Raw genomic sequence first — 12,408 nt, 5'->3', positions numbered from 1 at the left:
ATATTCAATGCCTTGGTTAATAAAGGCAAGTATCCCATGTGCGTTCTGAACCACCTTATGTAACTGTCCTGCTGTCTTCAGAGATCTATGGACATGCACACCAAGGTCCCTCTGATCCTCTGTACTTCCTAAGATCTGACCATTCATTGTGCATTCCGTTACTTTGCTTGTCCTCCAAAAATTACCTAAACTTTTCAGGGTTGAATTCCACTTGCCACTGTTCTGCCCATCTAACTAAAGTTTTAAGGTTTATTTACTAGTGTCACAAGTAGGCTTACATTAACACTGCAGTGAAGTTACTGTGAAAATCCCTGAGTCGCCACACTCCAGCGCCTGTTTAGGTACACTGAGGGAGAATTTAGCATGACCAATGCACCTAATCAACACATCTTTTGGACTGTGGGAGGAAACCGGAGCACCCGGAGGAAACCCACGCAGACATGGGGAGAACGTGCAGACTCCACGCAGAGGGTGACGCAAGCCGGGAATCAAACTTGGGTCCCTGGCACTGTGAGGCAGCAGTGCCTCTGTGCCGCCCTGTCGATATTGTCCTGTAATCTAAGGTTTTGCTCCTCGGTTTTTAGCACATCATCAATTTTTGTGTCATCTGCAAACTTACTTATCATACCTCCTATATTCATATCCAGGTCATTAACGTACACTACAAGCAACAAGCAACGCAGCACCAATCCCTGCAGAACATCACTAAACACAGGCATCCAGTCACAAACACAATTTTGGGTCCAGTTTGGCAAATTGCCCTGGATCCCATGGGCTTTTACCTTCTCCGTCAGCCTCCCATGTGGGACCTTGTCAAAAGCCTTAATGAAGTCCATGTTGACGACATCAACTTAACTCCCCTCATCTACACACCGAGTCACCTCCTCAAAAATTCAACCAGATTTGTAAGGCATGATCTCTCTTTGCCAAAACCATGCTGCCCATCCTTGATTAATCCTCACCTCCCCAAGTGGAAATTAATTCTGTCCCCCAGAACTTTTTCCAATCGTTTCCCTATTGCTGAAGTTAGACTCACTGGCCAGGAATTTGTTGTTTTTTTCCCTACTTCCCTCTTGACGAGTGGTACCATATCAGCTGTCCTCCAGTCCTCTGGCACCGCTCCTGTCCCAAGGCATGGTACATTAGGGAGACCATGCAGACGCTACGACAACGAATGAATGAACACCGCTCGACAATCACCAGGCAGGAGTGTTCCCTTAACTTGAGGAACACTTCAGCAGTCAGGGGCATTCAGCCTCTGATCTTCGGGTAAGCGTTCTCCAAGGCGGCCTTCACAACACACGACAACGCAGAATCGCTGAGCAGAAACTGATAGCCAAGTTCCGCACACATGAGGATGGCCTCAACCGGGATCTTGGGTTTATGTCACACTATCTGTAACCCCCACGACTTGCCTGGGCTTGCAAAATCTCACTAACTGTCCTGGCTGGAGACAATACACACCTCTTTAACCTGTGCTTGGCCCTCTCTCCATTCACATTGTCTGTACCTTTAAGACTTGATTACCTGTAAAGACTCGCATTCCAACCATTATTTTGTAAATTGAGTTTGTGTCTTTATATGCCCTGTTTGTGAACAGAACTCCCACTCACCTGATGAAGGAGCAGCACTCCAAAAGCTAGTGGCTTTTGCTGCCAAGTAAACTTGTTGGACTTTAACCTGGTGTTGTGAGACTTCTTACTGTGTTTACCCCAGTCCAACGTCAGCATCTCCACATCATAACTGAAGCATAACATCCTCTTTCCGATGTTCAATTTCCCTCGTAATAAAGGATAGCATTCCATTTGTAAAAACTTTGATTTATTTAAATGAAGATTTATAGGGTTCACTTGTTTACAATAACCTCCCTAATCGTAAATCACACCAGGTTCCAGTGACTTAACCAAATGGCAAGAAATAACGCTTTAAATGGTGAATTCGGAAAGTTTATTAACGATTAAAAATGTAAGAGAGAAGGATAAAAAAAGCAAAGCATCTATTAACAGTAAAAGGAGAAAGCTTAACTTGAACAATTGAACAGACTTTTCTCCATCCTTCTCAGACCAGGACAAAAAGTGACCACTCTGAAAACATGGATAACTTGTAAAATCAACAGCTTTCAACACCTCTCTGTAGGGCACAGTAGTTAGCACTGCTGCCTCACAGCGCCAGGGACCCGGCTTGGGTCACTGTCTGTGCAGAGTCGGCATATTCTGCCCCAGTCTGTGTGGATTTCTCCCACAGACCGAAGGACTTGCTGGTTAGGTACATTGAGCATGCTAAATTCTCCCTCGGTTTACCGGAACAGGCGCCAGAGCGTGGTGACTGGGGAATTTTCAGAGTAACTTCATTGCAGTGTGAATGTGTGACACTAATAAATAAACTTTAAAAAACCTTAAACTTTTAAAAACATCTACCAAATTGGTTTCTTGAATCCCCTTTTTTATCCTTTCAAAATGTAGAAAGCCCAGCTCAGCCAATTGTTGGGAATTAGCCAATTGGTCTATAACTTGTCAATAATGAAACTGGTTTGGTTTTTAGCGAGTTGCACACATTGTCTGAATTTTAAGACAATTCTTTCTCTCAAACGATATCTCTTAGCTTGGGGTAGCCTGAGTGTTGACCAATAATTGGTTAACATCAGTCATTCAATGTTGAGACATCTTGAACAGGAACTGATTCATTCCCTCCAGTCAAGGTTAAGAAAGTATTAAAGTTTATTTATTAGTGTCACCAGTAGGCTTACGTTAACACTGCAATGAAGTTACTGTGAAAATCCCTTAGTTTCCGCACTCTGGCGTCTGATCGGTTACACTGATTGAGAATTTAACATGGCTAATGTACCTAACCAGCACGTCTTTCGGACTGTGGGAGGAAACTGGAGCACCCGGAGGAAACCCACGCAGACACGGGGGAGACGTGCAGACTCCTCATAGTCACCCAAGCCGGGAATTGAGCCCAGGTCCCTGGCACTGTGAGGCAGCAGTGCTAACCACTGTGGCACCGCGCCACGCCACCAAGTCTTCGTAGAAATCATAGAAACCCTACAGTGCAGAAGGAGGCCATTCGGCCCATCGAGTCTGCACCGACCACAATCCCACCAGGCCCCACCCCCACATATTTTACCCACTAATCCCTCTAACCTACGCATCCCAGGACTCTAAGGGGCAATTTTTTTAACCTGGCCAATCAACCTAACCCGCACATCTTTGGACTGTGGGAGGAAACCGGAGCACCCGGAGGAAACCCACGCAGACACGAGGAGAATGTGCAAACTCCACACAGACAGTGACCCAAGCCGGGAATCGAACCCGGGTCCCTGGAGCTGTGAAGCAGCAGTGCTAACCACTGTGCTACCGTGTGGCCCTTGTGATCTGTTTCTTTCTATTCGGTTGGTGCCAGAAGGTAACATTTTATAATTCCCACAGCATTTTAAACATTCTTTATATCTTTATAATTCTAAACGTTGTAAACTTTTGTATTCAAATTTACATTTCCATCCTAACATCTGTATTAATGAATCATTTATTCTTTAATTGTCTCTCAATTCAGGCTGTCCATTTAACTCATCTCCTGCTTTACAATTGTGGAAACTTCAGTCCACAAATAAGGTAGTCAAATGCATTGTGAAAAGCAGGATCTTCTTTATATAAATAAGAAAGTTTAAAAATCATTGGCAAACAAAAGGAAACAGGAGCATTGGAACCAGCCTGGACTTGCAGACTGAAAGCCCGCCCAAAGCCCGCACGTGCTCAGAAGGGAGAGAGGCTGAGAAGAACACTCTGTAACACTTCTCCTCCCCTTAAATTTCAATCCCCCATCAGGACAGAAATACAACAAAGTAATGTCTTTAACAATACGGAAGTCTGTCAGGAGCTTTGTGGTTGCATTGCGACCTGTACAATACCACTGGTAAATCTTGTAATGGTGGATCTGGAATGGGAGGTGAAGAGGTAGTTTGAGAATCTGTACATGAACATTCCTCTTCCACTCCCACAGCAGAGTCAACTGGCAAAGCTGGAACCATTTCCTGGTGAACATCCACAGCAGCATGACCCTCTGCCATGTTCTCAGTAATGGTTGCTGACTCTGAAACTGTTCCTGACTCGGGGTCACACCGCAAGCGAATATGGTCTTGGTGTCTGTGAACAACTCTTCCATTTTACAGTCTCACCACCCAAGATACTGGACCACTTTGGTTTAAAATTATTCCCGGTAACCACCTTTGGTTACTCCCAAACTTTCTGATGTAAACCTGATCACCCGGTTTGAACTGCCTCTCTTTGGCGTGGCAGTCCTGTCCCTCCTTCTGCTTCTCTTGTTTCCTGCTCACTTTTGCTCTGAGATCTGGATGAAGCAGATCCAGATGTGACCTCAACCTTCTACCTAAAAATTCCACAGGAGAGAGTCCGGTTGTGGATTGTGGTGTGATGCGAAACTGGAACAAAAATCTTGAGAGCTTGTTCTTAAAGTATCGCCTGCCATTCTCTTCAATCCCTCCTTCAGAGTTTGAACAGCTCTTTCTGCGAGACCATTTGTAGCCAGATGAAACGGTGCAGTACGCACATGGCGTAGACCATTCCTTTACAGGAATTCCTGAAACACCTCACTTGTAAACAGAGTGTCGTTATCTGAAACAAGCAAATCTGGTAACCCAGGGCAAGTGAAAATTTGACAGAGCTTCTCTATTGCCACAGGAGCTGGAATATTACTCATGATCTGTGCTTCCAACCATTTTGAATGCACATTTACAATGACCAAACACATGTGATTCATGAAAGGCCCCCCAAAGGCCACATTTAGTCTGGAGCACGGCCTATCAGGCCACTCCCAAGGATGAAGTGGTAATGTACCCAGTGTGTTGTGACTGATTCAATCGACAAACAGTTTATTGAGTTACGCCAGCGGGGAGAAGCCACAGGGGCTGACCATGTGCAACTCCACCCAACACAGAATATCATCAATTCTTATCCAGTTACTCAGCCCATCCCGGCTGGACACAATCCAATCAGAATGGTGATAGATTACATACATTATAGGTTCAATCAAAGTAGTAACTGGGCATTATGGGGCTTTGTGATCATCTCATGGACAGGTGCCCCCATCATGATGCTTTCCAGACCCCCCTTGGGGGGGGGGTCTTTCTTGGGCTTTCTTTGTACATAGACTCCCTTAGTTAGAAATGGGGTGGATTACAAGTTCTCAAATGGACGTTAGCACTCTTCCTTTGTTTTAATCTAATGACCACATGGTCTGGGAACATTTCTCTTTAATACTCTCTCTTTTTAAACTCTTCTTCAGGATCCAATTCCAGAATTTTCCTTTTCTTTGTGTTACTTGCGTCAGGAATAAATCTTTGGACCTGACAGGAAGTTTAACCCAAGATCAATCCAACACAGGATTGGTCAGAATCATTTCACATGTGTCAAATTTTAAATAACCATTACAAATTAAAACTCTCATTCTCACATGGGTGAATTGTATCCGGATTAAAATTCCCACATGTTTAATAAAATATCCTGGAATCCTGTCTCTGGCCAGTAAATATGGCTCCAGGTTCATAACTTCTGAACAAAAAAGTTTTATTAATCACACTTCCTTTTTTAAAAATCTGTTTGATTTAAATCACAGACAGAAAACCTCAAAACTTGAAGTGTTCAACCCACAAATATCATCCACACACAAACAGAGAAACACAGCATGTGCTTTACAACAACAATAAGCAGGATGAATTACTTAAGCGTTCTTGTGATCCTGTTTTTAAACTTCCAAAAATGCCTTTAATTAAAGACTCAAGGTAAGGTTAATTCTCCAGAAAGATAAACCTTAACAAATGTAGCCCAAAACAATGATAAAACACATCTACAAACATCCACATAAAACAAACAAAACACACAGATTCTCACAGCTCGTAAATTTCAACCAATGAATCCTCAGCATTCTCTCTCGCAGCTATAGCTTCTTAAAGCGACAGAGCACTACAAGCTCATAACTCCTTGATTAAAATCAGATACAATATCCTTCATTATAACTTCACCTTTTTTAAGCCAACTTACAAGGATTGATTTAGAGGCAACATCTTTGTTGATTTAAAATCCCAAACACGTTACACCCAAACACCGGCAAAATCTTTGTTCTTTATCTGGGGATAAAACTCTCAGTTATTCCAAATTCCTCCAGGCGATGCTTAATATTTCCGCATTTAACTTATTCCCAGAAATCTTCAATTATAAACTAAAATAGACACATGAGTTTCCGGGCAGTCACAGGAATATGGTCAAGATAGTCCAGTCCCACAATGCCTCACATTCAGTCTGCAGTCCTTCAATTATAACAGAATATGTGGCTATGTAGCTGCCTTGGCCATGGTCAACCCCAACCCCAAGGGTGCCTTCTTGAACTGCTGCAATGCCTGAGGTGTACGTACACCCACAGTGCTGTGAGGAAGGGACTTCCAGTTACTGAGAAAGACAAGAGATGAAATTGCTGGGCCTCTAACAGAAATCTTTGTTTCTTCATTGGACACAGGTGAGGTCCCAGAGGATTGGAGGACAGCAAATGTGGTCCCGTTATTTAAGAAGGGTAGCAAGGATAACCCGGACAATTATAGGCCAGTGAGCATAACGTCCATGGTAGGGAAATTGTTGGAGAAGATTCTTAGAGATAGGATCTATACACATTTAGAACTGAATAGTCTCATTAGCGATAGACAACATGGTTTTGTATGAGGGAAATTTGGTTGAGTTTTTTGAGGAGGTGACAAAAATGATTGACAAGGGAAGGGCCGTGGATGTCGTCTACGTGGATTTTTGTAAAGCATTTGACAAGGTCCCACATGGCAGGCTGGTGCAAAAGGTTAAACCTCACGGGATCAAAGGTGAACTAGCGAGATGGGTACAGAACTGGCTTAGCCATAGAAGACAGAGAGTAGCAATGGAGGGGTCTTTTTCTGATTGGAGGGCTGTGACTAGGGTGTTCACAGTAAGAGTTTTAACAACACCAGGTTAAAGTCCAACAGGTTGATTTGGTAGCAAATGCCATTAGCTTTCGGAGCACAGATAGTGAGGAACATTGTCAGAGGCTACAGAAGGATATAGATAGGCTGGAAATTTGGGCAAAGAAATGGAAGATGGAGTTCAATCCTGATAAATGCGAAGTGATGCATTTTGGTAGAACTAACGTAGGGGGGAGCTATACGATAAATGGCAGAACCATAAAGGGTGTAAGTACGCAGAGGGACCTGGGTGTGCAAGTCCACAGATCCTTGAAGGTGACGTCACAGGTGGAGAAGGTAGTGAATAAGGCATATGGCATGCTTGCCTTTATAGGACAGGGCATAGAGTATAAAAGTTGGGGTCTGATGTTGCAGTTGTATAGAACGTTGGTTCGGCCGCATTTGGAATACTGCACCCAGTTCTGGTCGCCACACTACCGGAAGGATGTGGAGGCTTTAGAGAGAGCGCAGAGGAGGTTTACCAGGATGTTGCCTGGTATGGAAGGGCTTAGTTATGAGGAGAGATTGGGTAAACTGGGGTTGTTCTCACTGGAAAGACGGAGGATGAGGGGTGACCTAATAGAGGTGTATAAAATTATGAAAGGCATAGATAGGGTGAACGTGGGAAGCTTTTTCCCAGATCGGTGGTGACGTTCACGAGGGGTCATAGGTTCAAGGTGGGGGGGGGGGGGGGGTGGCGGGGAGGTTCAACACGGATATCAGAGGGATGTATTTTACACAGAGGGTGGTGGGGGCCTGGAGTGCGCTGCCGGGCAAAGTGGTGGAGGCGGACACACTGGGAACGTTTAAGACTTATCTAGATAGCCACAGGAACGGAGTGGGAATGGAGAGATACAAAAGAATGGTCTAGTTTGGACCAGGGAGTGGCGTGGGCTTGGAGAGCTGAAGGGCCTGTTCCTGTGCTGTATTGTTCGTTGTTTGTTCGCTGCTCCTTCGTCAGATGGAGCAGGTGGTCGAAAGGAGCAGCGCTCCGAAAGCTAATGGCATTTGCTACCAAATAAACCTGTTGGACTTTAACCTGGTGTTGTTAAAACTCTTACTGTGTTTACCCCAGTCCAACGCCGGCATCTCCACATCATGACTCAGGTGTTCCGCAGGGCTCTGTACTGGGACCTCTGCTGTTTGTGATATATATAAATGATTTGGAAGATGTAGCTAGTCTGATTAGTAAGTTTGTGGACGACACAAAGATTGCTGGAGTTGCGGATAGTGATGAACATTGTCAGAGAATACAGCAGGACATAGATAGGCTGGAAAATTGGGCAGAGAAATGGCAGATGGAATTTAATCCAGATAAATGCAAAGTGATGCATTTTGTAGATCTAATGCAGGGGGGAGCTATACGATAAATGGCAGAACCATCAGGAGCAGAGACACGCAGAGGGATCTGGGTGTGCAAGTCCACAGATCCTTAAAGGTGGCAGCACAGGTGGAAAAGGTGGTGAAGAAGACATATGGCATGCTTGCCTTTATTGGACGGGGCATAGAGTATAAAAGTTGGCATATGATGTTGCAGTTACATAGAACGTTGGTTAGGCCACATTTGGAATACTGTGTCCAGTTCTGGTCACCGCACTACCAGAAGGATGTGGAGGCTTTGGAGAGAGTGCAGAAAAGGTTTACCAGGATGTTGCCTGGTATGGAGGGTATTAGCTATGAGGAGAGATTGAGTAAACTAGGGTTGTTCTCCCTGGAAAGACGGAGGTTGAGGGGGCGACCTTATAGAAGTTTATAAAATTATGAAGGGAATAGATAGGGTGAACAGTTGGAAGCTTTTTCCCAGGTCAGAAATGACAAACACAAGGGGTCACAAGTTCAAAGTAAGGGGGGCAAGGTTCAGTACAGATATGCGGGGGATGTATTTTACACAGAGGGTGGTGGGGGCCTGGAATGCACTACCAAGCAAGGTGGTTGAGGCAGACATGCTAGGATCATTTAAGACTTATTGAGATAGCCACATGAACAGACTGGGAATAGAGGGATACAAACGGATGGTCCAGTTAGGAACACATGATCGGTGCAGGCTTGGAGGGCCGAAGGGCCTGTTCCTGTGCTGTATTGTTCTTTGTACATATTCCAGACTTTCACTAGACTGTTGGTGGATACCAGATTGATATATTCCATTCAACCACACCCAAGGTGAGTAATTCCAATTCCTTTATTGTCCAGGACAATATATCCACAATATCTTTAAAACAGAAATTAAACATTCCCATTTGATTTCAGACAGTAACATATTCTGTTAGTTTGTTCTTTATTGTCAATGTCAGGCTGGGGTTGTTCTCCTTGGAGCAAAGGAGGTTGAGGGGAGATTTGATAGAAGTAGACAAGATTCTGACAGGTTTAGATAAGGTGGACAAAGAAAAGCTGTTCCCATTAGCTGAAGGGACAAGGACGAGGGGGGACACAGATTTCTTGTTTTGGGTCAAAGATGCAAGGGGACCGTGGGGGGGTGGGGGGGGGGTGAGGAAGAATATTCTGATGCAGCGAATGGTAATGACCTGAAACTCGCTGTCTATGAGGGTGGAGGAAGTGGAGACAATAAACAATTAAAAAGGAAATTGAATGGGCATTTGGGATGTTCCAAACAGAATGAAGAACAAAGAAAATTACAGCACAGAAACAAGCCCTTTGGCCCTCCAAGCCTGCAGCAACCATGCTGCCCGTCTGAACTAAAACCCCCTACCTTTCCGGGGACCATATCCCTCTATTCCTATGCTATTCATATATTTGTCAAGACACATCTTAAAAGTCACTGCCGTATCTGCTTCCACTACCTTCCCCGGCAACGAGTTCCAGGCACCCACCACCCTCTGTGTAAAAAACCTGCCTTGTACATCTCCTTTAAACCTTGCCCCTCGCACCTTAAACCTATGCCTCTCGTAATTGACTCTTCCACCCTGGGAAAAAGCGTCTGACTATCCACTCTGTCCATGCCCCTCATAATCTTGTAGACTTCTATCAGGTCGCCCCCCCCCCCCCTCAACTGCCGTCGTTCCAGTGAGAACAAACCAAGTTTCTCCAACCTCTCCTCATAGCTAATGCCCTCCACACCAGGCCACATCCTGATAAATATTTTCCGTACCCTCTCCAAAGCCTCCACATCCTTCTGGTAGTGTGGTGACCAGAATTGAACACTAAATTCCAAGTGCGGTCTAACTAACGTTCTATAAAGCTGCAACATGTTTACCAATTTTTAAACTCAATGCCCTGGCCGATGAAGGCAAGCATGCCGTATGCCTTCTTGATTATCTTCTCCACCTGCATTGCCACTTTCAATGACCTGTGTACCTGTACACCCAGATCCCTCTGCCTATCAATACTCTTAAGGGTTCTGCCATTTACTGTATGTTTCCCATCTGTAATAGACCTTCCAAAATGCATTACCTCACATTTGTCCGGATTAAACTTCATCTGCCAACTCTCCGCCCAAGTCTCCAACTGACCTATATCCTGCTGTATCCTCTGCCGGTCCCCATCGCTATCCGCAATTCCACCAACCTTTGTGTCGTTCACAAACTTACCAATCAAACCAGTTACATTTTCCTCCAAATCATTTATATATATCACAAACAGCAACGGTCCCAGCACTGATCCCTGAGGAATGTCACTTGTCACAGCCCTCCATTCAGAAAGGTACCTTTGCATTGCCAACCTGTTTTCTTCTGACTAAATATCTCTGAACTTCCTGTCACTCTGTGATCCTTGTGACATTTGAAACCAGGTATTCGTAAAAAGACTCAAAGAGCATCAGCCCACTGGAGGCTGAGACCAGCCAGTCCAGCACAAAGAAACCCTCCGACCATTCCCATTGACCAACTGTGAGAATGAACAAAATGCAGTCCTGGATGCAACTGAGAGCAGAAACAATAACAGCAGAATCCAACTCCTGTCATCACTCGTGAACTTGTTGATGTCTCAGCAGCCGGGATGAAACGCTGAAACCCTTCCCACACACAGAGCAGGTGAATGGCCTCTCCCCAGTGTGAACTTGCTGGTGTCTCCACAGGTCGGATGACCGAGTGAATCCCTTTCCACACTGAGAGCAGGTGAATGGTTTCTCGACAGTGTGACTTCGCTGGTGTGTCTGCAAGTTGGATAACTGAGTGAATCCCTTCTCACACTGAGAGCAGGTGAACGGTCTCTCCCCAGTGTGAACTCGCTGGTGTGTCAGCAGGCTGGATAACTGAGGGAATCCCTTCCCACACTGAGAGCAGGTGAATGGCCACTCCCCAGTGTGAACTCGCTGGTGTGTCAGCAGGCTGGATAACTGAGTGAATCCCTTCCCACACTGGGAGCAGGTGAATGGCCTCTCCCCAGTGTGAACTCGCTGGTGTGCCCGCAGGTTGGATACCCGAGTGAATCCCTTCCCACACTGAGAGCAGGTGAATGGTCTCTCCCCAGTGTGAACTTGCTGGTGTGTCTGTAGGTGGGATAACCGAGGGAATCCCTTCCCACACTGAGAGCAGGTGAATGGTCTCTCCCCAGTGTGAACTTGCTGGTGTGTCTGCAGAAGGGATAACCGAGGGAATCCCTTCCCACACTGAGAGCAGGTGAATGGTCTCTCCCCAGTGTGAACTCGCTGGTGTCTCTGCAGGTTGGATAACTGAATGAATCCCTTCCCACATTGAGAGCAGGTGAATGGTCTCTCCCCAGTGTGAACTCGCTGGTGTGACTGCAGGTCGGATAACTGAATGAATCCCTTCTCACACTGAGAGCAGGTGAATGGTCTCTCCCCAGTGTGGATGCGCCGATGAGCTTCCAGCTCTGATGGGGCTCTGTATCCCTTTCCACAGTCAACACATTTCCATGGTTTCTCCATGGTGCAGGTGTCCTTACCTCTCTCTTGAGTGGACAATTAGTTGAAACTTCGTCCACACACAGAACAAGATTACAGTCTCTACCCGCTGTGAATGGTGTGATATTGATTCAGACTGTGTAACTGGTTAAAGCTCTTTAGTCAGTGCAGTGGAACACTCTCACTCGAGTGTGTCAGAGTGTTGATGCTTTTTCACTCACACTGACATTTCAAATCTTTTCAAATCGACAGACTGGACAATCATTTCTCCTTCTGGATTCAAAGTCCGATGATATTCAGCTCCCAAGGAATATGATTCTGTCACGTCGAGACGTGACATTTGCGATTTCAGCCTGTGATTCCTCTTTCAATATCCTGTAAAATGAGTTTACAAAAGTCATCAGTGTCAGTACAGGATAGAAATTCAGAACAGACAATTTCTATGGAACATTCTTTCCTCTCTCATTTCCCAAAAGCTGTAAATCTCCATCCCACACACTCTCTCCCCATTCTCAGCAGGTCTGGCAGCATCTGTACGGAGAAAAGAACTGATGTTTCAGAGCATTGACAAAGGGTCATCGAGACAAGAAACATC

At 45.3% G+C, this 12,408-nt stretch overlaps 1 protein-coding gene across 1 annotated transcript; it reads right to left on the bottom strand.

The window, feature by feature from the left end:
- Nucleotides 1-10,910: 10,910 nt before the first annotated feature.
- Nucleotides 10,911-11,837, bottom strand: LOC144486261 (uncharacterized). Its single transcript, XM_078204331.1, has one exon. The coding sequence runs from the start codon at nt 11,835-11,837 to the stop codon at nt 10,911-10,913; it is 927 nt and encodes a 308-aa protein (XP_078060457.1).
- Nucleotides 11,838-12,408: the final 571 nt, after the last annotated feature.

The sequence above is a fragment of the Mustelus asterias genome, unplaced genomic scaffold (assembly GCF_964213995.1).
Source record: "Mustelus asterias unplaced genomic scaffold, sMusAst1.hap1.1 HAP1_SCAFFOLD_310, whole genome shotgun sequence".
NCBI classification, from domain to species: Eukaryota; Metazoa; Chordata; class Chondrichthyes; order Carcharhiniformes; family Triakidae; genus Mustelus; species Mustelus asterias.
This window is presented reverse-complemented; position numbering and strand designations above follow the sequence as displayed.